This window comes from Pongo abelii, chromosome 1 (genome assembly GCF_028885655.2).
Source record: "Pongo abelii isolate AG06213 chromosome 1, NHGRI_mPonAbe1-v2.0_pri, whole genome shotgun sequence".
NCBI classification, from domain to species: Eukaryota; Metazoa; Chordata; class Mammalia; order Primates; family Hominidae; genus Pongo; species Pongo abelii.
The window spans coordinates 189,346,597-189,374,017 of NC_071985.2; the positions used below are offsets into that span (position 1 = coordinate 189,346,597).

A 27,421-nucleotide genomic window follows, 5' to 3' on the forward strand; every position below is an offset into this window, starting at 1 on the left:
CTTTAGGGCCCAGCAACCCCACTTGCTTGAAGCACCCGCCATGTTGGTTCATGCCTGGGTTTAAGCCCAAATGTCTTTTTCACTCCTTTTCTCCTGACAATTATTTTTTTCCTCCAAAAGATCCAGCTTAGGTGTTATGCCCTCTGGGAAGCCTCCCCTCAGTCCCTGTCAGGTATCTCCTGTGGGATCCAGCTGTCCCAGGGGCTTCCCTCCTCCCAGATAGAGCTGTTTCACTGTGTGCTGACTGCATATTTAACTCTCTTTCCAGGTACACTGGAAAGGAATCTGGTTAAATACAGTTAACATCTACATCCCAGGACCAGTGCAGGACCTGCAGTATTTCATGAATTAAAAAGAAACAGAAAGAGAAAAGGTATCTGGTTTATTTAGGTTGCTGTGATCCCCCTGAGAAATAAGAGTCAGTATAGACCAACGCTGTCCACCAAACAGAACTTTCTGCCATGATGGCATATCCTGTAGCTGCACTGTCCCCTCATGTGGCTGTCTGAACACTTAAATGACTAATGTGACTGAGAAACTGAGCTTTTAATCTGAATTAACTTAAAAAAATTTAAGTTTAGCCACATGTATTTAGTGGCTACTGTACTGGACAGTGCAGGTCTAGCTAGACCAGTGGTTCTCAATTGAGGGCAATTTTGCCCCCACAGATAACATTTGCCAGGGTCTGGAGATATTTTTGGTTGTCACAGTTGGGGGAGTGCTTCTGATGTCTAGTGGGCAGAGGCCAGGGATGCTGCTAAGCACCCTACCATACACCAGACAGGCCCCACAACAAAGAATTATCTGGCCCCAAATGTCAAGTATGAGTTTGAGAAACCCTGGTCTAGACTGTCTAGCACCTGCCTTTTGACAAGGACAGACCCTCAACTGCAGACTGGGAACTGGGATTGGCCAAAGGTCCTGGGCTGCCCTCAGAAAGACAGATGGGTCCAGAGGCCTCAGTGAAGTCCCTAAGCCCTTTATTCCATCAGCCAAACAACAAGCATTACTGGGCATGTGCTGAGCTTGTGCCAGTGCCAGGACAGGACAGAGATGGATCCCATCCTGTGAAGGGCTGCCTGCTCTCCCTCCTTCCAGGGTCCTTCAAGGATCTTGGCAGGAGGATGGGAGGTTGGTGCAGGGAGCACTAAAGGTCCTAGCAGCCATTCATAAGTCCATCTATGTCTCTGGCCCCACATGGTATCAGCCGCTTCCCTCATCCTCATAGGCGATGGCAATCCCTCGTCTTCCACTCACAGCTTCTGTCACTGGTGTCTGACCCAGGCGGGGCTCCAGCCCTTGCCAGCTCCGGGAACTAAGGAATGAGGCTGTAGGGGGAGGGGGCTCAGTCTGAGTGCGCTGCATCTGGAGAAAAAGCTCAGCTGGGAGTGGAGACTTGTACATTTACCTGCAGGACTGCTCTCAGCCAGCTCCAGCTGGGGCCGTGGGGTCAGGGCCAAGCTTCCATGATCATTTGATGACTTCCAGGCAGGTGGGGGTCGGAGATCTCCAGTAATGAGTGACACATCTGGGGTTTCCCACAGCTCTGACTCAGATGGTGGGAGAGGCACATGGAAGGGAGAGCCTGAAAGGGAGGAGGAAAGAAAATCCATACTCGCCCCCTGACTCCGTGCCCCAGGTTTCCAGCTTAGGCAATGCCCCACTACTCACCAGGCAACAAGTCCGCATAATGTGTGAGGTGGGGAGCCAGGCCTGGAGGTGGCCAGGCAGGGTTGCAGGCAGCTTCCAGCTCACATGGTGCCAGTATAGGCTGGAAGAAGCTACCAGAAAGCTGGGGGGCTAGAGCACCCAGAGGACAGGCTAATAGCACAAAGACATCCACCTCAGGGAAGTTGGCAAGCTTGGCAGGGGTGGGCCGCCCCAGGGCCAACACATAGCTACGCTTGCCAGCAGCCTGAGTCAGGTTCCGCAAGTGGGCCAGTGCCTCACGGTGTTGGGCTACACCCAGTGTGCCTACCAGCAGACCTACCACGCGGGCATCTCTGGCCCTCTCTACCAGATATCGTCTTCGTGCCCTTAGCCGTCCAGCCCGGGCACCCTCATCCTGAGTCTTCCCTGTATCTGGGCAGCAGGAGGAGAAGGGTTGACCTGGTGCCCACCCCAAGAGCAGCCGACTCAGGTCTGGGTCAAGGTCCGGGTCAGGGCTGGCCTTAGAGCCCCCTACATAGAAGGCACCATACTCTTCTAGACGCCTCCCTGGGGCAAGGGGGAAGCGGCGCCCAAAACGCTCCAGGGGTTTAGGCTCTGGACTCAGGGAACCCACTGGTAGGGGAAAAGCTGGGCTAGAGACTAGCAGGTCCAGGTACCGCGGGCGCAGGAGAGTAGCCAAAGCCTCTGGAAGAGAAGGAGGTAGTGTCGAGGTTGGAGCCTGGCAAAGCAGGAGCTCCCTCATCCCCAGAAGACTAAATATGACCCAGTAGGCTGAGGCCAACCCATATGGACGGTATATGGAAATAGGGAAATTAAGGCATAAAGCAGTTGGCCCACCCTTTCTGCATACACAGGCAAAACCCCTTACCCAGGGCATGGGCACAGGCCGGCTCACTCAGCAGCACCACAGGCGCTTTGGGGTCTGGGTTCTGGGCCTCAAAGGCCTTGACACAGAGCTCCAAGGCCACAGAACGTCGACAAAGCACGAAGGTGACGGGCAGTGGGCGGGCTGGGGGGCTTAAGCAGGCAGGGCCAAAATGTATGACAGCCTGAGCTCCAGCTTGCTCAGCACCCAGCACATCCACGCAGCAGCTGCAAGGGAGATAGCATCAGAAAAATGGGTTTTCTTCTGGAGGCGAGTTGCTGTCATCACTGGGAAATGTGGTCAGTGAATAAAATGGTTTCACTAAAGGAAGACATTGTCAATGAAGGGAGCTAGCATCAGGAGGGGAGTCATTACCATTATCATCAAGGAGAAACACCACCATTGAAGGCAATCACTGTCATAGAAGTAAAACCCCATGAGCCCCGGATCCCCAGGCCTGGCCCACCTAAGGCCAAGTTCACACCTGCCGTAGGCTGTGTCACCCAGAATGAACATCTTTGACCCTGTCGTCTCCTCCAGTCGTGCAGCCACAGCCACAGCATCTCCCAATAGCTGGTCAGGGAACTGCAAGGCAACCTATAAGCATAAACCATGGAGTCAGGGACAGCCTCTCTCCCACTGAGGGCTTCTTTAAAACAATCTTCCAGGAGCTCCCACTCAACCTTCAAAGCCCCTGGTTCCAGAGGGGCACTCTGTCCCACGTAGTAGGTGGAAGGGAGGGATGGTCAACGCGCTGCGGACAGACTGATTCCCCCACCCTTTCGCCCTCACAAAATCCCCCAAGATCCGGATCCTCTGGGCTACCCATCCCGACAGAGGCAAGCCACCCTTCCCTAAGTCTGTCCTCACTCGTTCACACCCCAGGTCGCGGACAAATCCAGCGACTCGCTCCAGCTCGTACACTCGGTCCAGGTCCGGAAGAGGAGTGAGCAGTCCTGGCATCCCGGCCTCTCGCTGCAGCGCCGCCTCGGCAGGGCTGCTAAACATCGACTCCATGAGGCACAGTTTGGGTGATGGGATGCAGCGGGGACCTCCCTGGGACAGCTTCGGGGCCTGAGTCCTCTAGAGCAGCCCTCAGGAGGTCAAAATCGCCTTGTGGGGGTAGAGGGAATCACAGTCGGCCTTCAGCCGGTGGGTATCCCCCCCAGCCATCCTAACTCCTGTTTCCCCGCTACACGTGGGACTACCGGGGAGGTTACTTCCGGGTTTTAGAGGCGTGGCTGATAGCGATTTTGCCAATCCTAAATCAGCACAGCTCCCGCCCTCCAATCGTCACCACCGCCCCGCACAGAGAACCAATGTTCAGCCTGAGTCCCAGGCCAGCCGGAAGTGCATCGAGGAAGGCGCGGAGCCTTGTGGGCATTGTAGTTCCCCTGGCCTCCTCTCGGGCGCTGGGAGTCCAGTTCAGCCCACCCGCGGCCATCAGGAACACCGACTTCACTGTTAAGCATTTCACGTGCACTCTATCCTCTGGGCGGTATCATTGTATAATTCTTTCATTCAGTCATTCTTTTTTTTTTTTTTTGACAAGGTCTTAGCTATGTTGCTCGGACTGGTGTGTAGTGGCGCGATCTCCATAACCTTCACCTCCTGGGCTAAAGCCATCCTCCCACCTCTGCCTCTTGAGTAGTTGGGGCTACAGGCGCGCGCCACCACATCCAGCTAATTTTTGTATTTTTTGTAGAGACAGGTTTTTGCCATGTTGCTCAGACTGGTCACAAACTCCTGAACTCAAGCAATCCACTCATCTCGGCCTCCCAAAATGCTGAGATTACAGACGTAAGCCACCGTGCCCGGCTACACTGCATAATTTTAAACTTGGTGCCGACCGGCTCGGGCTTGAATATTGTGCTTGGTCACTTGCTACTGAGTATCTTAGGAATGTCCCTATGCCCATTTCCTTATCTGAAGAATGGGGAGTTGTGACAATAGTACCTCTTAATAAGATCGTTGTGAGGGTCAAATTAATTTATATACAAAACTTTACAAAGTAGTTCTTTGGATATCGCATGCAGTGAAAGCATTTGCTATTTAATCAGCCAAATACTGAGCACTTACTGTACATTAGGCACTTCATTTTTAGTGTTTACGGTCTTTGGAGTAAGAATTATCCCGAGTGGTACCAAGGACATGACTAGCACATCCTCAAGTCACAGGAGATGCTCTGCACAGCTCCAGCCATCCTCAAACACTGCTGCTTCCCAGCAATACCCCCAGTGCATACCACAAAGACCTCTACCCTCCAGGCCCTCACATCCCCTCTATCCCCCATGTTTACTCATGTGCAAACACCCCCACATGCACCATCACTTGAAATGCCCTCCTTACATACCTCTGTCAGATACGGAAACTGAGGTTCAAAGAGACTACTTGTGTAATAAGACACTAATTCGGTGGCACAATCAGCATCAAACCCAGATCTATTGAACAGGGAAGGAGTGGGATGAACGAATTCCCCATCACCCACAAGGAGATTGAAAGCTCAAGGGTAAAAGTGGGGAGAACTCAGTTCTGCTCTTCAGATCTTACTGAGGAGAAGCCTGGGGTACCTGAGAGGCAGCCTAGGTGAAACTATAGCTGAGGAGACAGAAAGAGAGGCAACACTGCCAAGGGAGAAAAGCAAGAGTAGGTCAGGAGCTGTCCCTGGTGCTGATTGATCCCTGACCATCCTGTGCTGGAGGTCCTGTGTAAGCGGGGAGCAGCGGACATATGGACAACACTAGGTCCTACTTTCCTCTTTTCTCCTCTGCGGCTGAGATATCTTCTCTCCCTCACCTCCCTGCCACCCACCCACCCCCCAATACACACACACTCAGCCCCTTTCTATAGCCCTCCTCAACCATATGCAAGTTCGATGTTGTATAACTCCACACCAGAAACCCCTCCTAGAAGTCAAAAGTCCACTCCATTTCTTCCTTCCCAAGTGGACCCAGCCCTATCCCACTTGCAGCCCAAAGCCTCAAGTCCTCTACCTAGAAAGCCTGCTATTCCTGTCAAAAACTTTCTCCATGCAGCCTTCCCTCACTTCCTCACCATTCTCCCAGGTTAGCATAGTAGCTATGGACTAGATCCACCTTTGTTCAGGGCAGAACAATGCAGGACAGAGCTAGAGGCCTAATATTCAGCGGTGTTGATTAAATAAATGTATGCATACATGCATGTTGGGATTAATTTAATGGGGATGGGGGGGTTGATGACACTACTGCAACCACCCCACCCCAAGGGCAATGACAGTATTCTGAAGGGCTCCAGCCTAGGTGGCTTGGCTACAGCAGTATCTCTTCCAGTCTGGGAGCTAGAGGGTGTTCCCACCATTCCCTCCCAAGGCCTGGGTCCAAGCATCCTCCCATCCTTCCCCCAGGCCTTCTGGACCCAGGCTTTCAGTTAGGTGGTGGTGATAGCAGAAAGGAGGCAGAGACAGAAGTGAGGGTCCAGGTTTACTCTTTGGGAATAGGGAAGGATGAAGAGAAGGGGTGGGTGGGATGGGGGCACCCCTCAGTAGTCAGCTGTGTAATCTGTGCCATGGAGACCCCGGCACAGCAGTGTGAACTCCTTCACCATCTCTTTCACCCGCCTCTTGTTCACTCGCTCACTGAAGGAGAAAAGGGAGAGCAGGTTAGCACCAGCCACCACCACTGCCCCCTCTCTGCCTGACCCCAGGCCCACCCCAGCTCTGCTCACCGAAGGATCTGCTGGCTAAAGGTATCCTTCTGTTCAGGGCTGAGGCGGGCAGAGGGGAAACCAGGTGGCTGCAGAGCCTCCTTGATCCACATGCTCAGGAGGCTGAAGCAGTGCTTGTTCAGGGCGAACAGGATGTCGGCAAAGCAGTCCATGAGGCTGCGGGAGGCCTGGCCCCCAATGGCCTGAGGGAGAGGGGTTCTCAGCACACCAGGGTGTTGCCCCTTCTGCCCCTTCTGCAGCAAGAATGCCTAACTGCCCCAGGCCCTCTGGACAGTTCCTAAGCCAAACTGCACATCACAGTGAGCGCTGCTTTTTGAGAGCCAGCTGATCCCCACAGCAATCCTAACAACTTTCAGCCATTTAATTGAAGAAGAAACAGAATCTGAGAGCTTAGGGAACCAAAGGCTCGAGCCTCCCAGAAGGCCAGCTGCCTCAGCAGTGAGGGGCCCTCACCCCCATAAACCCCCCTTTGCTCCATCTCACCTCCAGCACTGCTATGAGCAGCATACGACCGTCTTCCTGTACCACCTTTCCCACAGACTCTACTTCCCCACACCGAGGCAGCAGCTCTGTCTGCAGAGGATGGAGAGGCCCATCAGCCCAGCTCCTTCCCACCTCTCCCTGAGGACAAGACCGGTACACCCCAGCCCTACTGTCTGGAGTCCTGGGCAAGGCAGGGCACTGGGGTGGCAGTGGGTCAGGGTTCAGCATGGGACTCACAAAGAAGCCACAGGAGGCCTTGACAGTAGGTGCCTCAGGGAACTTGAGGGCCAGCACAGCTGTGGGAGAGGCAGAGGCAGATCAGTTTAACGATCCTTCTAGGGGAGCCCCAGGCCCACCTGTCCATCTCGCCCCACTTACCACACTGGAACACAGCTTTGACATCCAATCGTTCACACAGGAACAAATCTGGCTTCCGCTTCAGAGCCTGCAGGAGGTGGAGCTGGTAAGCCCAGCCCCAGCCAGCTCCAAGGACCATCCCCCCCACTCACCTGCCACCCCAGCCCCCAACTTCACACCTCACAGGTAGAGGCTGCCAAAACCAGCTACCCAGCCATCTCTGGGGGACCCGGACCACCTCAGAGTTCAGTAGGTCAGGTGAGGACAGCTCAAGGGATGCTATGTACATGTATGTGTACATGAATGCGCAGGTGTATGTGAGAGAGGTTGGGGGTGGTGATCATAATGCAGAAAGTTTGGGTTCCAGACACCTTTCCCTCCCCCTCCATCAGGGCCAGATGTCTCGCAGGCTCTAGGTTGCCAGCAGTGACTTCATGTTGATTCACAGAGGGAGTTAAGCACCCCAGGTTTGTGAACAGGGCAGCAGGAAGAAGAGATGACAGCCAGACAGGGAGCCCTCAGCCCAACAGCCCTCCTCCCATGTCCCTCCTGTATTCCTGAGGCACCCTCCAGCTCCTGCTCAAGAAGAAGAAAAGTATAGCAGGAGCCTCGGCCCCATCTTTCACCCAGGGTACCCTGTATCCAGGCCCTCTTCGGCCATACACAACCAAGGAGCCAGTGCTGCTGTGGGTGAGGGGGAAGAGATGAAGTGAAGGGGGCAGATGGCCTGCCCTGAGTGGTACCAGGACATGACTGTCACATCCTCAGGTCACAGGAGATGCTCTGCACAGCTCCAGCCATCCTCAAACACTGCTGCTCCCCAGCAATGCCCCCAGTGCATACCACATAGACCTCTACCCTCCAGCCCCTCACATCCCCTCTACCCCCCATGTTTACTCATGTGCAAACACCCCCACATGCACCATCACTTGAAATGCCCTCCTTACATACTTCTGTCACACCCATAACATACACACACTCTCCCCATCTGGAACACACCCTCATTACACAGTCATACACCAAACACCTGCACATCCCCAAACCATGTCCACACACCTACACCCTCATCCTTCCCACAGTCCCCCTGTGCACTCTCCCAACATACCCATCCACAAATACACATTCAGACACCCTCCCCATCAAAGATACACCTTTGAAAACACCCACACACATATCCATCCAGGCTCAGAACACTCCCTATTCTTCCCTCCTCCCACCCTCCCCATCCCCCAGAAACTAGACTTGTAAGAACTGTGCCTGCTTTTGCTCACTATCATATCCTCAGTACCTAGCAAAGTACAGCATGTATCACACACTCAATAAATATCTGTGGAATGATTAAGCAAAGAAACACTCCATTTACCCCAATTCACAGGTTAGGGGGTCTGCGTGCTAGGATCCCCTAACACACAGAAGCCGCCATCACACTAACTTCATACCCCCACAGCCCAACATGCATCTCCAAACCATACTCTGATACAGACATACCAATGCCACAACATACACTCCTATCCTCCATAATATACACTCTGACAACCCAACACACACACACCTCCAACACACGTCCACGCTCTAAATCCATCAAGGCCTAACACATCAACAAACAACACAAAACACACATCAACATACAGCACACATTCATCCCAGCACCCAACACAATTCACATACTACTTACAGGTGATTTCTGTTCCCTTCCCAAAGCAAACTCAAAACATACAAAATAAGGTCTCACACACTGAAACACATACAAAATGCAAACACATCCTAGCGTGGAGCCCGCACTCCACCTCCTAGCAGCAGCTCAACCTCTCCAACAGCCCAACTCTGGGCTCCACCGCGCACATTCCTCTTCAGCCCCTCGCTTTGGAGCTGCTCCCGGCCTACCTCTCAGGAGCAGGCTGGGGGCACTGAGGCAGGCAGTTCCCGGCAGGAGCACGGGGACAGTGAACCCCAGACCCTTCAACTCCAGCCCTACCCGTGAACTTCTTGGGCAACAAGAAGCTGCTGGGCGCAGTCACCACCCCCTCCCTTTCCCATTCCCCACCCGACGCCAGCCCAGCTCCCTCCCTTCGGGATCAGCCTCTCCCTGGTCTTTGTAGAAGACTGAGCTAGTGAGGCATAGGGGCACTAAAGGAGGATGTTGGGTTGTCAACTTCCACGGAAACAGATGAAGAAACTCTATTCAACTGAACAGAAAAAAAATTTGTCAACAGAAAGCTAAAAATAGGCTTAAATTGAATTTCAACATAAGAGAAAGAGAAAGAGAGAGAACAGAACGTGAATGAATAAAACTAAAACACACCTGTGCCAGGAGTTGCATAAATGAATCAACAATATCAGGATGATCCCTGGGCCCTAAAATATAATAAAGATGGAACTTAAGAAAAAATTATACAAACAGCAACTCAACCTCATATAGTTATGTGGGACTGAGTGCCTGCAGGGAGACAGCGTGGGGGCACATGAGCAGCAGGAAGCAAGATAAAGAAACAAAACATACAAAAACCATGAACTGGGAGAAGCCCAACAGAAAGAGACGGCAAAGTGAAGGACGGGCCTGCCCCAGCTCCCTCCAAGGGGCCTTCCGCCTACTCCCCACTCCTCCTCAGGCCATCCCCTCATGTTCCCTTGGTACTTGAGCAATTCTAGACTCCATATAGCTGAAGAAACGGCCACCACACTTACTGTGGCCTCTGGCAGGTTTGGGTAGCCCTACACTGCTCCTAGCACATACCTCCCATCAGCCAGTCATCGAAGAGGAGAGCTGGGATGGCGGTGGGGGGTTGGGGGAGGTCAGTCCTTGGTATCTCCTTTTGAGGTTTATCTGAGGGCCCTAGAAAGGCCAGGGCATCAGAGCCTGAGTAAGTGCCACCTCACTTCAATGGCCTTAGGGCTCTTGGTCTGGCAAAGGAAAATAATCTATTCGGTCCACTTAAACCAGAGGACTCTTGCTTAGGTAGGCCAGTGCCCAGCATGCTCTGGAGATGGCCTGGCAAGTCACTGGCAGGGCCCAGAGGAGGAAACAGCATCATAAGGCCAAAAACAAGAGCCCCACCCCAGCAAAGCTCCTCCACATGGACACGGACTCTGCAGAGAGCCAAGCTCAGGGCTGAGGACTAGTTCCCATCATCTGGACATGCCAAGAAACAGGGAAAGCAGTCAATACGTCATCCCATGGTCCAGTAGGAAGGCAGAGCCCGAGGAAGGAATGGCTAAGATTAGGATGGCGTAACAGGTATGGGAGCCATCCTGTCCAGCGAGACAACCAACAAGCCCAACGTATATGATGTTGGACACTGCTGCCTCCAGTTCTGATTATTCCTGAGGCAAGAACATGGCATGCACCTGGAGCTCCTACCCAGGCTTCTCCACTCTCAGGAGGATGTGGTACAAAACCATCTGCCTAAGACACCACTAAGTAGCTGTGTGATCTTGCGCAAGCCACAAATGCTCAGTTTCCCCATCTGTAAAGCAGATAATCTCTGCCCTGCTTCCTTCTCTAGGCTATGAAGAGTCACCAATAAATAAAGTCTGTCCCTTTGGTATCTGAACCCTGAGTTATTTAAGTCCTAGAAAGTGAGGCCCAATGTGCACCATGCAGGTTTGATATTCAGCAGCCACCCTGCTAGAGGTGGGCCAGACAATGAGAAGGAAAGGTTCCAAGGGCAGGGAGCCCTCCCCCTCCTTTATTTAACAGTGTCTGTGGCCTGCTGTATTCTGGCCTCATTCTGGACACTGGGGATGCAGAGAGAAGAAACTCAACCCTACCCTTGAGGGGCTTAAGTCTAGTAAGAGAGACAGACATGAAAGCTGATTATTGTGTGTGATCAGTGCTGTGTCAGCAGTGTGTATGGGATGCAGTTTCAGTACATTTAGAAGCACCCAATTCTGCCTCAGAGAGAAATGACTCTGAGAAGTGATGCAGTCTTCCTCCTTTCTAAGGCATGAAGGAGTGAGAGTTCACCCAGTAAAGGGCATAGGACATTCCAGTCAGAGGAGCAAGGCACAGGGATCAAATGGGACACGGTAAGGAAGAGGCAGTGTGGCTGGAATGCTGGAGTCATGAGGACATTGGCAGGAGAGGACATTAGAGGCATGCCAGAGCCTGTCATGTGGGTGGGAATGGAACAATAAGCTGAGGGCAATGGGAACAACGAAAGGGTTTTAAGCCCGGGATGACAAATGCTCAGACTTGTGTTTTTATGAAGATTATAGCTGCAGTGTGCAGAACAGATTGGAGAGAAGGGGAGATGCCAAGAAAACCCACTAGAAGGTTGCTGATAATCCAGGTGAGACCCTGAACTGAGGCAGTGGCCACGGAGGTGGGTAGAAGTGGACCAACTGAGAGAGAATCAGGAGTCAGGATCAATGGGGCTTGTCCCAGATTGGGTACAGGGAGTGGGAGAGGTGGAGTTGAGGATGACCACACCAGGTTTCTGGTTCAGTTTTCTCCCCAGTTTGGACCTACTCCATGGCCCACAGAAACAGAGGCCAGGATCATGAGACCAGGCACTGAGGATATGAGCCGCGAGTACTCTGGGCACCAACCGAGACCCCTGGTGAGCCTCAAACCTGTGACCACGAATCCAGGCAAGGCTCATGAGGCTAGCTGAGCAGTGCTGTTTTTTTGTTTTTGTTTCTCCAAATTGGAAGCCTGGATTAGACAACACGAGAAGCCTGAATGAAGCCCCTGCTCCCAGCTATCTCAGGCAAAGGGCCACAGTGAATAGAGGGCTAGGACCACAGCCAAAGGTACTTGACTTCTGGCCTAGAAAGTACTAAGCCTCGATGCAGGGAAAGGAACCAGCAGTCTCTGAGTACTTCACTGTGCAAAAGCCCCTGAGCCAGAGGCCCAGAAGATGTGACTTTAATACCTGTAAACAATCATTTCAAGTATATGGTATCTCCGTTTCACAGATAAGGAAATGAAGGCCCAGCAAAGGTAAGTGACTTGCCCAAGGACACACAACTAGTTGGTGGTGATGAACTTAGAATCTAGGTCTAGCTGACTTCAAAAGCCCGTGCTCTTTCCACTTTTCATTATATCCCAAAGTAAAGGAGCCAGCCTAGTGCCCCAAGTCCCTCAGAGCCTCTGCCCACCTCCCACCCCCACCTCCTTCTTCCATATCCAGGCTGGCCCTGAGCCCAGCAGGCCAGCAGAAGACATCATTCACCCTCTTATCCACTTCAACCTAAGGTTTCAACTATTTATAAGGTGTTGTGCTTGATCTCACAGGTTTCCCATCAAGTCCCACGTGTGACTCAGGGGACAGAGAAGAACAGAGTGGGCAGCTTTGGCTCCCCATTTGGGGAAGCAGAGGCAGTGGCAGTGGCAGCAGCAGCAGAGACCCTGGTCAGGACCTACCTTGCTGGAAGAGAGTGAGTGTGACGGAGGTGACGAGCAGGAAGAGGGCCTCAATTGGGGGAAAGTGGGCAGGCTCATGAGCAAAGATGTGGACCAGCTACAAGAAAGCAGGGAATGCTGGTCAGCTGAGAACCAGTCTCACCAGGACAGGGCAATATCCCTGGAATGCAAGTGGGGACCCCAGCCACAGCAGCCATCTGACCCACCCCAACCCAGGGTCAGGATCTCTGCCCCAACCAGAAGGCCCACCTGTCGAGTGAGGTCAAGAGCAGAGGCCTGGGGGATGGTGCTGTACATCCGACCCAGCATCTCACACAGCTGTGGCACCATGGGGGCAAAGTCATCCAGTAGCGTCTTAACAGACTTCTCAAAGATAGCGCACACCGCCTTGGGAAGAAAGCAAAGGGGCCCTGGTCAGCAGGTCATGACTGGCTGGAACAGCGCTGAAGCCCTGCACAGAGGGGGCCTAAGATCGGGCCCTTACCTATAAGCCTTGCCTGGGCCTGCAAACCAAGGAAGGTAAGCAAGTCTGACCCTCACCCTGAAAGGCAGGGGGCAAAGGCCCTTCACTGAGGGGCACAGGATGTAACTGTGGAACTTAACTCCTGCGACTTACATCTCTAACATTTCCTCTCAGGGAGCAGCAACAGCAACAAAAACCTGAATTGAAAAGGGACCAAAGGCAGGTCTTTGGTGCTAAAACAGATGTCTGACTGTCACTCGACCCTAATATTAGAGTCCTTACGTTAAGCACTTCTCATGATATTGGGGAGTTCTAAATGTCTTCCCAAAAGATTCCTTATCTCTATGGGGCAGGATTCACCTCCTTGTTTTCTCCAAACCATTGTAAGCTGAAGTGTGGCAGTAACATCTTACCCTGCTACACCTCTGAGCAGTCACTATGGGAGCGGAGGGCAAGGGTCAGGGCTCACCTCCACAACCTGGGCATCATTCAACCATTTGCTCAGCACCTTCTGGATAAGCTGGAAGACCTGCTGCAGCACCACCACCACCTGAAGGCACAGGAAGAAGTGAGGCGCTTCTGCTATCCATCACTGTGACCCACTTGAGGAGGACTTGGTGGCAGGGAGGAGGGGAGCAGTTCAGACCTATTACCCTGGAACACACATTGAGGACCCAGGGCATGGGACCCCTGGGGGAAGAAGTGGTTTGCTGAACTCTCTTATGAATGAAAAAGGAGTATATCCTGAATTCTAGGGATCATCTCAAAGGAAGCCTCAAACTGCAAAGCAGAGATATCACAAGTGCTTCATAAGGTTACAAAAACTTTGTAAACTTAAAAAAAAAATCTCTCCCTATCTCTGCTCTGTAAAACCAAGGCTATGGGCTAGCCTCTGAAGAAGTGGAGATGCTGTCTCCTCCAAATAGGCTTGAGGTAGGGAGACCCAAGGAATGCACAGATGCAGGCTTAAGCTGCTCTCCCAGCTTATGGAGGAGCAGAGAGCAGACTGAGGTCCTGGGAGGTAAGGAAAGGCAGGATGATGACTACCATGTAAAGAAGCAGCTCTGCGGGATGACAGTGGCCCAGGTGTGGTCTAAAGCCAAGAGGCTAACTGAAACTGGGTTGGGGAGTTAAGCAGAGAGGCCAGGATGCCCATGGCTTCCTTTTCTCCTGGAGAAATCCAGGAGGGAGTTCTGGGAACAATGACCAAAGCAGTCCCTTATATTTGTAAAGAACTTTACAATATGCAAACTACCTTCACTTAAGACCACATCTACTATCCAGCACAGTTCTATGAATTGAGTAAGCCAGACATTTCAATGTTCATAGTTTTTAATGGGAAGCTGAGGCTTGCCCCAGATCAAGCAGCTTGTAAGTGGTCACCCCAAAACCTATGCCCAAGCTTACCACAGGACTTATCACACTGCTTTGTGACAATCTGAGCAACCTGAATTTCCTCTACACTGGGAGCAACTTGAAGGCCAGAACTATTACATGCGGAGGATGTAATGAGCATCCTTAGTGCCCACAGGGGACAGCAAATGTTGAAGTAGAAGGCCCTACAGAGCTAGGGGTTGAACAGGGGCCCATAACAACATCACTTAAGGGTTGAAGGATATAACGTCAATGTCCCTCATGGGGCTGAGGAATCTCAATGACATCACCCTAATTGGGCTAGGGACAAGGACAACATCACACACAGAGTTGAGTGAGATAATGACATTGCTACCTACAGAGTGAGGCAATTATAGGTCATTCATGGAGTCAGAGGACCAAACATATCATGCCCACGGGGCAGGGAGAACAATGACAACATTACGCACAGAATTGAAGAGTGACAATGACACTCCCACAGGTGGGGGTTGGGGGGATGGCAAAGACAATGTCACCCACGGGGTTGGGTCCCTGTGGCACTGGCAGCTTCCGAAGCTCGGGGCCTTCATGATCATCCTCATGATGACTGATGTCCAGTGTGGTGAAGAGGTTGGAGAGAAGCCCCAAGATGTGAACAATGGCCAGCTTGTTGGAGGGATTGGGCTGCAGGGAGAAGCAAACCAAGCTCCAGATCTCCCAGCCCCAGTTTGGTCCCCAGATCACTGAGCCTCAGCTCTGAGGGCCAGCTCCAACCTCACCCCTCATCAGCCACAGCATCTCAGTACCGCTCCCTGGCCCCCAGAGCTCACTCACTATCTCCTCTGCCAGCTTCTCCAGTTGCTGGATATAGGGTGAGATAAGCGAGTGCAGGTTCTTAAGGATCTCCTCCACTTGAAGAGCTGACAGCAGGAAGCCCAGCGCCTGCATCAGCCACATGCACTGGCTTGTCTGTGGGGCAGAACATGGATGGTCAGTCCTGGCCACATCTAGTTGCAGGGTAGGAAGGAAAATGAGCCTCTTGGGAGAAGAAAAACAGAGAATAAGGGATAAGAGGAAGGGGAAGGCCAAAAAGCAGGATTTCAGGGCTAAGTGATTCCCACAAGACCCCCAAGGAGACCCCTAGAAACTTTGAGCCGCACCTTGTGGATCTGTTTCATCAGCACATCCTGCGGGGAGAAAGAAGGAATGTAGTATCAGCACAGTGCAGAGTGTGCTCTGAGGCCCAGCACCATCCAGGGCCCCTGCATACCTGGGACACAGCCACAATGTTGGCAGCATAGGGAGGCAGGTCATACTTGCACTCTCGGCAGATTTTCTTGAGGGTGGACACAGAAGAGACAGAGAGCTCAGGATTGCCTAGGGCATGCAGTACCAGGGGCAGAACACTGTTGATCATGACGGGGTGGTCAGCCAGCCATTCAGACAGAGCTCCTGGAGGAAGGAGGGAGACAGGAGGATCTTTGAGGCAGGCCAGGCTGGCTTTGTACCATGTCTCTGAGGCAAGCAGAGTTCCTGGCAGGGTCAAGTTGCAGCCCCAGCACAGAGCACTGCTCCATTCACAGGACATGTGCATGTGCATGCTGAAACATGAGCCTTAGAGCTGAGAAGCAGGAAGGGGTTACTTAACAGAGGCCCAGTACTGCTGTTTCACTGACAGTAAACTAGCCTCACTGAATTGCAGCTCAGTGTGCCATCAGATGGACCCCCTAGATCTGCCAGTTCAGTCAGTTTGTTACAACACTGATTGTGTGTAGGCATGTGGCTCTCCCATTCTGGATAGGATCCGGCATGCTGGCTGTGGCCAGGGTCGGGTGCTGTGGCTCTGGGAATATGGTCATGGGTGTGTGCCAGGTCTCACCAATGGTGAACATGACAGTGTCTGCCAGCTGCACGTTGCTGATGCTGATCCGTGGGATGAGGCCAATGAGCCCAGGCACCACATCAGAATAGTTGACGTCAATGGTCTCTGCGATGGATTGGAAGCCGTAGAGGAGGGCCTCTGTGTGCTGGGGAAAGAGGGTGCCACTGGCTTGGATGAGGAGGAGGGTGTGACAGGTCTGGGAGGGCTGAGGGAATCAGGCTTAGGAGGTACCTGCCAGGAGTAGGGCTCCTCTGAGCTGGTGAGCAAACGACCCAGCTTGTCATAGAGGTTGCTGAGCAGTTCGGCCCCCAACATCTCATAGACATACATGAGCGTGTCTGAGATGTCCACCCTGAGAAGTAGATGAAGGCCTTTTATACTGCCTGGATCCTGACCCTGGATCCTGCCCCCAAGCCCAGGAGCCTACCCCAGTACCCCCACAACTCTGCACCAATGCCTAGAAAATAGAAAGGAGCCCCAAAATTCAGAAAGCCTGGCCTTGGGCCCCTTCCCTCATTGCCTTCATTATTTCTGGACTCCATTTTAGAGGAGTTGGCCTGCTACCATCACCTGTAAATTCGGAACTGCTCCTTCTCGTCTGAGGACCAGAATCCATATTCCTCATCAGAAGGGAACTGGGCCTTGTGCAGAAGCACATCCACCAGCTGGAAGTAGACTGGCCGGTACACCTGCTGGTATACAGCCTGCTTCTCTGCCTCAAAGGATAGAATATCATCCTGAGAGAGCCAGGGAAGAGAATTAGCCACCTCACCAGCAGCCACAGAAGCCCATGATCCACCTTCTGCCACCACAGCCCAGTCCTACCGGAGGCCACACAGACACACCTGCAGTGTGTACCAGAAGGTGAGGGTTAGGGAGCTGGTGGTCTCATTGACAGGATAGTGGCCAGGGATGCCTGTGCAGAACATAATCATGTTGACGAGTGCCAGGAAACTCTGCCAGTGCTCTACTTGGTCCAGCAAGGCCCTGGGGAGGAGGAGACATAGTCAGGTCATTCTGCCTCTCCAGGGACTTGCAGAACCCCATCTCTTAGAGGGCCCTGCTATCCCACCCCAAGCTGCTCCACCCCTTACCGGGAGTGGTTCTCGCCCAGGGCCACGGCGATGCGACAGATGCCATGGGAGGTCTCCATGTCCCCATTCTGCACTGCCTGCCGCAGTTGTTCCTGCAGACCCAGCACCAGCGGGATGAGTTTCAGGAGTGTGTTCACGTACCTACAGGCAGGAGGTGAGAAAATCCATCAGAGCTCTCTGCTCACCCCCACACTGGCTTTAAGAGAAAGGCATAATCTCCTTGTCTTCCATCAAAGCTCCCCTCCCCTTATCAAATCCTAAGCAAGAAAAGGGTCAGGGTCTACATGGCAGATTTGATGTTCCCAATGTTGGGAAGAACCTTAGGTCAGGGACCCCCAGAAGAACTCTGAGAAGGACGTATGAGAAGGTCGGCATTATGGGTTGAATTGTGTTCTCCAGTTGGACTGAGAGCTGATTCCGGAATGGGTTAAGATTTTTTTTTTTTTTTTTTTTGAGATGGGGTTTTGCTATGTTACCCAGGCTGGTCTCGAACTCCTAAGCTCAAGAGACTCGACCTCCTGCTCAGCCTCCAGAGTAGCTGGGATTACAGGTGGAGCCACCATATCCAGCTAGGTTACAACTTTTGGGGAGGTTGAGATGAAGTGAATATATTTTGCATGTGGTGATAACATGAAGTTTGGGGCACCAGAGGGCAGACTGTCATGGGTCAAATTATGTCCCCACAAAAAGATACATTTTTTGATAAATCCTAATCCCCAGTACCTCAAAATGTGATCTTATTTGGAAATAAGATAATTGCAGATGAGGTTATACTGGAGTAGGATGGACCTGAACTCCAATGTGACTGGTGTCCTTATAAGAAGACATCCATGTGAAGACAGACATACAGGGAGAATGCCACGTGAGGACGAAAGTAGAGAGTGGAGTGATGCAGCTGGAAGCCAGGGAACACTGAAGACCGCCAGAAAACCACAGAGCTAGGAAGAGGCAAGGACGGAGTCTCTTACAGGTTTCAGAGGGAGCACAGCCTTGCCAACACCTTGATTTCAGACTTCTATCCTCCAAAATTGTGAGACAATTAATTTCTGTTTGGCTTTAAAGTCACCTAGTTTGTGGTACTTTGTTATGGTAGCCGTAGGAAACTAACACAGTCTGTCAGAGGTGATTGAACAATTGAACAAGAGTGGGAGGCAGAAGAGTAAACACAGGCTCAGAAGCCCTGATTTAAAAAAAAAAAAAAAAGACTTTGGAAGGCAGCAACAGCTCATGAGAGCATCAATCCCTGCCATCCGCTCCACCCTCTACCACCAAATCCCAACTCTTGAGGAGTGTGGTGGCAGCAGAGAGGAAGAGAAGTAGATAATGAACTCAGAGAGAGCTACCAGGCAAAACAGACAGGACTTGATGACTGACTGGATATGAGGAAGGGGAAGAATAAAGACACCTCTCAGGTCACTGGCTAAACAACTAAGTAGACGGTGGAGCTATTTACTGAGACCTGTGGGGTGAGTAGCGGGGAATAGTAACACCTTTAATGGGAGGTGGAAGGTGATAAGCTCAGTCTTAGACAAGTTGATTCAGACACCTGATAGGTTATGCAGGTAGAAGCATCTAGAAAGAGTTGGATATAAAACCCTGAAGCCCAGCATAGAGGTTAGAGCAAAAGCCATAGATTTGAGAGTCATCAGCTAACAGCTGGTAATTGAAGCTACGGGAATAGATGAGAATTACCCAAGAAGAAAGTGTTGAATGAGAAAAAAATAAGAGGGTCCAGATCAGAGCCCTGAGACACAATGATCTCTAAAGGAGAAGGACAGACAGCCCAGTATAGAAAGGGGACTGAGAGAAGCCTGGCTCAGCCCACTGGACCCCTCTCCAGCACCTTGGTCTGTGGAGATGCGACTAAGCAGAGGAAGCCACACTCTAACAGCGGGGATCAGATGCTTGGGACCCCTCTGTTGTCAATCATAGTGTCACCATAGCAATCTATGTTAGGGAGTCAGGGACTGAGGATCCCAGAGGGAGTTCTATCTGGACTTGCCCCAAGCAGGTTGCTAGGTAGTAGCCTCATATCCTTGGTGGGAGGATGAGAAGGACAAAAAGAGGCAACTAGCCTAGGGACATCGGCCTCCTTCTCCACATCCCCATTCTGGTAGGAAAAGTCATCCATGCCAGGATATCCCCAGCCCAGAGACAGCCCCAGGGGGTGCTGCCTGGAGACAGCCGGGATAGCTTCAGTCTCCTGACCCTGACACGGGCTGTACCACCAGACAATGGGCATTTTCAGGCCAGACTCTGGCACAAAGAGAAGGGGCAGGGCCAAGGCTACGGCCCACAAGCTCCTCAGCAGCTGAGATGGGTGCAGGAGGTAGCGCTCTACTCCCATAGCTTCCCACTGTATTCTAAGACTCCTTCCTCCACCTGCCAAAGTTCACGCAGATGGCAGGGTACTCAGTGAAGGTTCTTAATTTGTCTCATCTGAGCCTCATAATAGGACAAATCAAGGATAATACAGCCTCAAAGCGCTCAGAGTATCATATCACTCAAGGTCATACAGCAACTTAGAAGCAGAATCCAGGTTGAAACTGCCCCTTAAACTGCTACAGGTCTGCTCTTCTTTCAGGGCCCAACCAGAATTTCCCCAAAGGATTTATGTACGTCTCAGCCCATATCTCCAGTCCTAACTGATGGAAGCCCCCAACAGCCTGCCTAATTCACTTTCCCTCCCTCCCCAACTCCCAAGGAAAAGCTTTTCCAGCATTAAAAACATAGTTCAGGAAAAAAAAAAAATACATTTCAAAGGAGAGAGCCAGGAAGCAGCTGTGGAGGAGCAGGAAAAGGGTGACTTGAGTGCAAGCTCAGCCAAGGGGAGGGCCAATGTCAGGACACCTGGGGAAGGCGTGCCTGGATGACCCAGGAGTCAAAGTCACTGAAGGTGACTTTCACAAGCCAAAGGTGGGAAATTAGACTGGGTAGAGCAAGGGTCAGGCTCGGATTCTGGGCTGGATGCAGCTCACCCATGGGAAGAAGTTCTTGCATAAATTTCCTACCACCTAAGCACCTGTGTCTGCGACCTGTGAGTGGACAGAAGAACAAGTCTGAGGTCCTAGAGGTTTCTAGGTTTAGGGGAAGGAGACAGGGAAGATGTCTTTACGACCACAGCTGAGGGTGGGTTCAAGAGGCCTGGCTCCAGTTGGTCAGTTCAAGTAGCCGAGGCAGGGCTGCTGGGACTCCTCTGCTGCTGCTCACACGGAGCTCAGCCCAGACCTGCAATTAGAGCTTCGCTTCAGGAGCAGAGCTGAGAAAATGGGGAGAGTTGCTAAGCAACCAAGGGGCTGCAGCCAATGGGCGCCAAGGAGGCTGTGGGTTACCTCACTGGCTCCTTGCTCGCTCATTCGTTCAGAGGAGAAGGGGCATCAATTACCTGCCAAAGCCCTTGAGACTGGCTGGGCGGGTAAACTTGGGTGTATCCGAGGACACCTCACATCACCCACACACTTGCCCTGATCTGTTTCCCTTAGTCACCAACTGTCGGAGCCCACCCAGCACTTGAGCTTCAGGCTGCCAAGAGAGGCCTTGATCTGGGACTAGGTATCCACCTTAAGCTGGAAAGCCTGGGAAGCCAGGGGATAGGTATCATAATAACTCCCAACACAATAATGAAACCAAATACTGGCAACTGCTGTTTACAGAGTATATAGGAACCATGCTAAAAGCTTCACATTCTCTTATTTAATCCTCATACCGAAACAATCTTTTATTTTTTAAAATCAACCCCAATATTTTGTTTAAAGTTTTAAAAGGCAGTGGTTAAGCACATTATCTATGTGTGTGTGTGTGTGTGTGTGTGTGTATCATATATATATATGTATGTATACACACATATATATATATACGAAACCAACTCCTTTTCAAATTTAGCCACTGAACAACTAGGCACACTTTCTATTGCATGATTCCAGTTCTACTTCTTATGACCAATACTAAAAGTAAACAGCCTTAATCCATTTAATAGTAACTATGTTTCTCTTTTAAAAAATGAACAGTTGGCCAGGCATGGTGGCTCATGCCTGTAATCCCAGCACTTTGGGAGGCGGAGGCAGATGGATCACCTGAGGTTAGGAGTTCAAGACCAGCCTGACCAACATGGCAAAAACCCGTTTCTACTAAAAATACAAAAATTAGCTGGGCATGGTGATGCACGCCTGTAATCCCAGCTATTCTGCAGGCTGAGGCAAAAGAATCGCTTGAACCCGGGAGGCGGAGGTTGCAGTGAGCCGAGATTATGCCACTGCACACCAGCCTGGGTGACAGAGGGAGACTCTGTCTCAAAATAAATAAATAAACAAACAGTTACCATTAACTGATCACATAAAGTATAAAGGTAGAACATATACACACCGTTCCCATTTTAAAACATGTAACGTATCAATAACCCAAAGGTACAAATGCATGCTGCTGACCATCCCAACCCTAGCAGAGACCACAAAAGAACTCCCATTACTCAAGGGGTCAAAATATTCTCTACCAAACACCAGGGGCAGGACTTATGCACATTATCCTATTTAAACCTTTACAACTCTGTAGGGTTGATATGATCATCCCCATTTTATTGATGAGGAAACAGAGCCTTAGGAATGGCTTACCCAAGATTTCAGATCTAATAAGTGAACCATCTGGGATTCAAACTTAGATGTGACTAATGCCAAGGCTTGAGTCATCAGCCACTCTTCCATGAAGTCTCTTTCAATGGTTTTTCTTTCCAATTCTGCCAAGGGTCCCAAAGCCCCATCTCTGAAATGTCAGCGTCAGGACCTCCAGTCTCACTTTTTCTAATCCAGCTCATACCAAAAGTCTCAGTAGGCCATTTTCTCTGCTTATAATCCTTTAATATCTTTGTATTATCTTCAGGATGAAGATCAAAATCTTAAACTTGGCCAAGGTCCTGCATGATCTAGGCCCAGGTCTCCTATAACTCTGGTCCTTAAATCCTGCTGTCTAATCACATCTAATGATTTACAGATCACCAGACCCTCTGGGCTTTCACCCTTCCCTTGCTTGGGCTGGAATGTCCTCCCCATCCATCACTTCCATCTGGCTAACTCTTACACAGCTGGGTTGTCACTTCCTCTGGGAATCCTTTCACAGCCCTCAGACTCAGTGAAAGCCTCCTCTGGGTTCTTCAAGGCCCCTGCGTTCTCCATCAGAGGATTCATCATGTTGATTGTACTTGCCATTCATGTGTCCACTAGACTGTGAGCTCCTGAGACTGAAGCTAAAGCATTTGTCTCTGTGCTCCCAGAGCTCAGCACAGGGCCCAAAACAGGACATGCTCAATGAACATTTGCCAAACACTTCACTACACTCACTTCTTTAGGGCCCTTGAATATATCATGATGCTGCCCACAAGTCTTTGCACCTGCTGTGGTTCCTAAAGCCTAGAACAATCCACCTTCCTCCCGCAATCCCTTCCATCCCCACCCCTCCCAACTCAGGCAACTCCTACTTTCCTCCATTCACAAAATATCAAATGCTACCATGTGCCAAGCATGGCACAATGTGACAAAGTAAAATGACAGAGTCCCTGTCCTCACAGAGGTGAGAGAAATCATGTTATGAGCTAAGAAGGAAAAATACTGGGATCTCTGAGGTAATATAACAGAGAAGATCAAACTTAGCCTTAAGAATCCATTGAGGACTTCCCTATGGAAATGAAGTTTAAGCTGAGGCAAGTTATCAAGTACATGTGATGAGCCAGAGGCTGAAAGGAACATGGGACATTCAAGGAATTAAAGAAACTGTGTGAGAGTGTAGAGAGCAAGGAGAGTAGCATGAGATGAGGCTGGTGATGCCATACTGTGCAGCACCATTATGAGTCACATTAAGGATTCTGAGCTTTAACCTAAGAGCATTGAGAAGCCACTGAAGGCTTCTGATCAGAAAGATTAGATCCCCATTTTCAAAAGATCACTCTGGCTGCTGGGACAATGAAGGGTACAAGAGTGAGGACAAGCTCTACAGTAATCTGGGGAGAGAGATGGTGACAGCTTGGACTAAGGTGGTAGCAATGGAAATGGAAAAAAATAGATTTGCGATATGGTCAGCAGCAGAACAGCCAGGACTTGGTGACTAGTTGAGAGAAGGAAAAGAGAGTCAAATATTTTAATTGAATAACTGATAATTAGTTGTTTAATGTCTGCTTCCCTGTCTGAACCATGAGGACAGGGACCATGTCTTCTTTGGTTCCTTGCTGTATCTCCAGCATAGGACCAGGTATCAGTACACATTCAATTAACGTCTATTGAACAGATGGATGGATGGATGTGTGGCTGGCCAAAGAGGCTGTCTTCTGGGCGAGTGGGGACTAGCTCACCTCTGGGCATCAGGCTGTGAGATGGCATTCACAATGGCCTCCACACTGCTGTCGAAGAGCTCCGAGTCCTGCAGAGCAGCGAAGGCAGCCTGAATGAGCGCCTCACAGTCCTGCAGTGGCACCTCCAGCTGCACCCAGCTGGAGAAACACTTGAGCACCTTCTGACGCACACAGCTGGGTGAGCTGGGCTGCTGTAGCAGCTGCTCCAGCAGTGGGAAGACAGCCCCACATTCCACCGCCAGGCTGGTTCGCACCAGGCCTTTGCGGTACTGGGGTAGGCGACTGGTCTGGAACTCCTCAGGCAGCACTGTCAGCAGCTCTAGCAGGGCTAGGCAGCGGCCCTGACCATCCACTGGTGAGTCCTCAGCCTGGAAGAGTCGTACCATATCTGCCACAGCACATGGCCAAGCGTCAGGCATCATGCTGAGAGCCAGTGAGGCCAGTGCCACGCACAGCCGAGTCAGTACAATCTTGGAGCCACTGGCAAAGCGGGTGATCTGGGTGAAGAGCTGTGCCTTTAGGCTTTCATACTGGTCAGTGGGGATGTCACTCCAGTAGCGAGAGATCTTGATGTGAAGAGCACTGGCCCCAAAGTACTGGATCTCTGGTACTTTGTCAGGCTGCAGTAGCTGCCAGCTGAAGTGCCAGGCCTGTGGGGAGACCTGGGCCTGCATCAGCCACTTCTGAGCCAGGTTCTTGTTCTCAATGTTGGGATCATAGTAGAGCTGGTGCAGCGCCTGCAGGACAGCACAGGACTGAGCAGGTGCTGGCCACTCTGGATCCTGCCAGAGCCCAGAACAGAGGCATGACTTGGTCCTGCAAGGCTGCTCCCTCTCCCTGACTGGGGGGCTGAGCAGGGAGAGCTCAGGGCTCTGCAGTGTTTCTCGGGCCTGGGGTCCTGCTGATATCTTGAGAGCCTGAACCTGGCCCATGCTCTACCATATCCTCTTCTCCTTACAGCAAAACATTATGGGTTCAGAGAGGGAATCTCCACATGAAAGCAAAAAAAGAGGAGGCTGATCTCCCCAAAGGGGAGGCACTTGAGGGCAAGGCCCAGGTGGAAGGAACAGCTTCACAGGGATGAAGCTAAGTCTGAGAAGGGCATGGAACAGCTTGAGGGGACTTGACCCTCCCAGGCACAGCTGCTCCCATCACCTCCAACAGCTCCTTTCAGCTCCCCCAGGATCATCCCTAGGTCACTCCAGATGCTGGCACCAAAGCCAGTGTGAAATCAGAGCAGGACTAAGACTTTTGCCAGGCAGCCCTGGGGCACAGACATGCTGGAGGAGAGGGTGAGAACACTCCTCAGAGGGCACATGTCCAACCAACTGATCCAGAGAAGCCTTGGCCATAGCTGCAGCCCTGGCAAACACCTCGCCTAGTGCTCTCCACTAGCAGAATCCCCAGGGTCTCAATTCCAATGCGACTTTATAAAGTAAGAAAACAGTGAGATTTATCTCCCAATAGCACATGGAACAGTGCGCCACCATGCCAACACTGCCCTGCAGTGTTGGCCAGGACCCCAACCCCTAAGCAGGCTCCATCCAAGTAAGCTTAGCTCTATTTGTACCCCTGACAGCCAGTTATGGCCATTGGCCCTTGTTTGGCCCCTCAGGGACGCCAAAGCAGGCAGAAGAGATGCATCCTCGTTGTTTGTTATGGCAAACGGAGGTTAAGGATAACAAGTGAACATCATTCCCTGCTTTCAAGTAAGGGAGCCCCATCTCCCCATTCATCCCAGGGTGCATGCATTCCTGCATTTCAGGTTGTAGGGAGCAGATACAGAGAAGAACCAAAGAGGCAGTTCAGAAAGATGGGCTGGGCAGTGGGGGAGCCTGGGAGGGCCATGGCAGGGAGGTATGTGGGCAGGCGAGTAGGGAGGAGCCCTGTAAGGCTCCCAGCAGGGCCAGGACCCTTGGACTCAGCACAAAACAAAGGGAGACAGCCCCAGGCCTGCCTGCTCAGGACTGGTCTGGCTTCCATCCAATAAAGGAAGGACCCTTCTCCAAAGAGCCGAAACAACCCAGATTGTTTTAGTTCTAGATTATTTTCTGAGCCTTTGGCTCAACAAAACCAGGTCCAGGATGGTTTGGCATCAGTATAATTCCAGGAGACTGAGCTGCAGGTCTCCTGGGTTCCCAGTTTCCTACTGCACTGCTCATGCAGTTCCTATGGAGCTGGAAAATAGCCAGTCTGGAGGGAAGGCTAAGTCACAGCACCCTGAAGGGACCATCCCAAGACCCTAGAGTATCTATCCACAGGGGACCTGCCTGTAAGGAAAGACAAAAATAGCCCATTAGGGCACTGCAATACTGCCTGCCCAGAAAGACAGCAAATGCCAGGTGCTCTGGGGGCACCATACCAGCGGGCACCCAGCCCAGGCCTGAGCTCTGCCATCAGTGACAGTCCCCAGAACTTCTGCTCTGTCACTGGAGTGCCCACCCCAGAGCCCTCATACCTTCTCCACGTTCTCCACAGTGAAGTCCAAGGCTGGTGCTGCTCCAGCCCCTGCAGCCCCCGGCTGCTCCTCCCGCCGCTCCATCTTTGCTCCCTCCCTGGCAGGGAGGTGGGCCCTGATCTGTCTCCTGCCCCAGCCCCTTGGCTGCTGGCCCCCTGCTAGACCCCGGCTTGGGTGCCCAGGGAGTGGTGGGGTGAGGGGGTGCCCAGGGCGGGCATGGCTGCCGAGGCCTCCCCACCTCGTTTGGGGGTGGGAGGCTTGCCAGAGACCAAAAGCGGTGCTCTTAGGAGACCCAATGAAGGGGTCTCCGAGGAGGGAGCCGTCAGCGAGGAGCTCTCAGGCGGGGATCCTAGTGGTAGGTAACAGCTCTGTCCCCAGAATCTGTGTGGAGGGAGTCACAGGGGAGGGAGGCCTGCGGGGGAAACCGAGTCCCTGGCTCTTGAGGGGTCACAGGGTCGATGGCCTGTACCCACAACACCCCCTCCTGGGTGAGCTCTCGGGTGCTATGAAGAGGTCATGGGGCTGGAGGGTCACGGGAGAGAGAGCCCTTCGTGGTTACGGAGGCGTCCAACGAAGCGCGGAGATGCAGCTCCGCTAGTCTGGGGCGAAGAGTCCGTGGAGTTGAGGGGCTGTGGCAGGTCCCTTCCGTTCGGCCTGGCCCGCGCTGTGCTCACCGCCCAGCTACAGCCCCGCTACAGGCGCTGCCTCCGCCCCAGTGACTGACAAGACAAGCCAGGCCGGCCGGGACGGGGCAGGGACCTCGGCAAGGCGCGGGCTGCCCCGAGCGCCTGTCCTCGGCACCGCCAACTCAGGCCCCCACTCCTGCCAGTTCTGGCTCGGCACGGCCCGGTACAGGCCGGCACGGCCCAGCGGAACTGCGCGGAAACTCATTCCGGGTCCTTAGCCCTGTCCTCGCGCCAGCCCGCGCTCCCCTGAGCAGGCGGTGGAGCGGCTCGCCGCCCCAGGCCGCGGCCGAGTCTAGGCCCCGCCGCTGTTCACCCTGGGAAATGTAGTCCGTGTTGCGCCTACCCGGAAGGCGGCGCCCTGCGGAGGAGGCCGGGAGCACGTGGGCTGGGGACCCGCAGAGCCCCGCCTGTCCTCGGCCTACCGCTGCGAGCAGGCATTCCGGGTCAGACCGGCGCGGGGCGCTGCGGCCCATCTCCTTAGTAGGACAACGTGACTCGAGGGGCCGGAGGACGGAGGTGGGAGCCCGGGCTAGAGGGTGGAGGCTGGGGAGGTTGCCTGGTTACGCTGGCGCTCCGCTGCGGGGGGCATCCTCCGGCCCAGCAAAGGTGCAGCCTGGGAAGAAGGCGTCAGCACCACCCAGAGAAGAGGAGAGGGGACTTGGCACGCCTCAGGAAGAAAAAAAGGAAGGCTCTCGGGACCACCCAATA

The 27,421-nt window shown here is 52.4% G+C and overlaps 2 protein-coding genes across 12 annotated transcripts; both read right to left on the minus strand.

Annotated features, from left to right (window-relative positions):
* Nucleotides 1-365: 365 nt before the first annotated feature.
* Nucleotides 366-3,766, minus strand: DPH2 (diphthamide biosynthesis 2). Of its 3 annotated transcripts, none has more exon segments than NM_001131432.1 (6): nucleotides 366-1,328; nucleotides 1,409-1,585; nucleotides 1,672-2,355; nucleotides 2,540-2,763; nucleotides 3,021-3,133; nucleotides 3,407-3,726. In NM_001131432.1, coding segments are annotated over 6 exon segments (1,470 nt in total). In that variant the 5' UTR covers nucleotides 3,554-3,726; the 3' UTR covers nucleotides 366-1,203.
* Nucleotides 3,767-5,712: 1,946 nt separating this feature from the next.
* IPO13 (importin 13) lies at nucleotides 5,713-26,762 on the minus strand. Of its 9 annotated transcripts, none has more exons than XM_054523950.1 (21): nucleotides 26,028-26,739; nucleotides 23,570-24,306; nucleotides 17,236-17,376; nucleotides 16,987-17,128; nucleotides 16,712-16,878; nucleotides 16,373-16,493; nucleotides 16,139-16,286; nucleotides 15,530-15,711; nucleotides 15,420-15,446; nucleotides 15,094-15,297; nucleotides 14,800-14,943; nucleotides 13,376-13,456; nucleotides 12,693-12,830; nucleotides 12,444-12,540; nucleotides 9,813-9,911; nucleotides 9,381-9,433; nucleotides 7,100-7,166; nucleotides 6,959-7,017; nucleotides 6,722-6,811; nucleotides 6,239-6,420; nucleotides 5,713-6,149 (listed from the first exon to the last, which is right to left on the minus strand). In XM_054523950.1, exons 1-21 carry the CDS (start codon nucleotides 26,109-26,111, stop codon nucleotides 6,053-6,055), a joined length of 3,060 nt encoding a protein of 1,019 aa, XP_054379925.1. In that variant the 5' UTR covers nucleotides 26,112-26,739; the 3' UTR covers nucleotides 5,713-6,052.
* Nucleotides 26,763-27,421: the final 659 nt, after the last annotated feature.

Coding starts and splice junctions, on each gene's coding strand:
- DPH2 (XM_063717805.1), bottom strand. CDS start 3,553: ATGGAGTCGATGTTTAGCAGCCCTGCCGAGGCGGCGCTGCAGCGAGAG. Junction 2,356..2,539: donor GGCCTGTGCCCATGCCCTGG/GTAAGGGGTTTT, acceptor CTTCTCTTCCAG/AGGCTTTGGCTACTCTCCTG. Junction 1,586..1,671: donor TTATGCGGACTTGTTGCCTG/GTGAGTAGTGGG, acceptor CCTCCCTTTCAG/GCTCTCCCTTCCATGTGCCT.
- IPO13 (XM_054523950.1), bottom strand. CDS start 26,111: ATGGAGCGGCGGGAGGAGCAGCCGGGGGCTGCAGGGGCTGGAGCAGCA. Junction 15,298..15,419: donor TGATGAAACAGATCCACAAG/GTGCGGCTCAAA, acceptor TCTTCTCCCAAG/AGGCTCATTTTCCTTCCTAC. Junction 14,944..15,093: donor AGAAGCTGGCAGAGGAGATA/GTGAGTGAGCTC, acceptor TTCTCCCTGCAG/CCCAATCCCTCCAACAAGCT.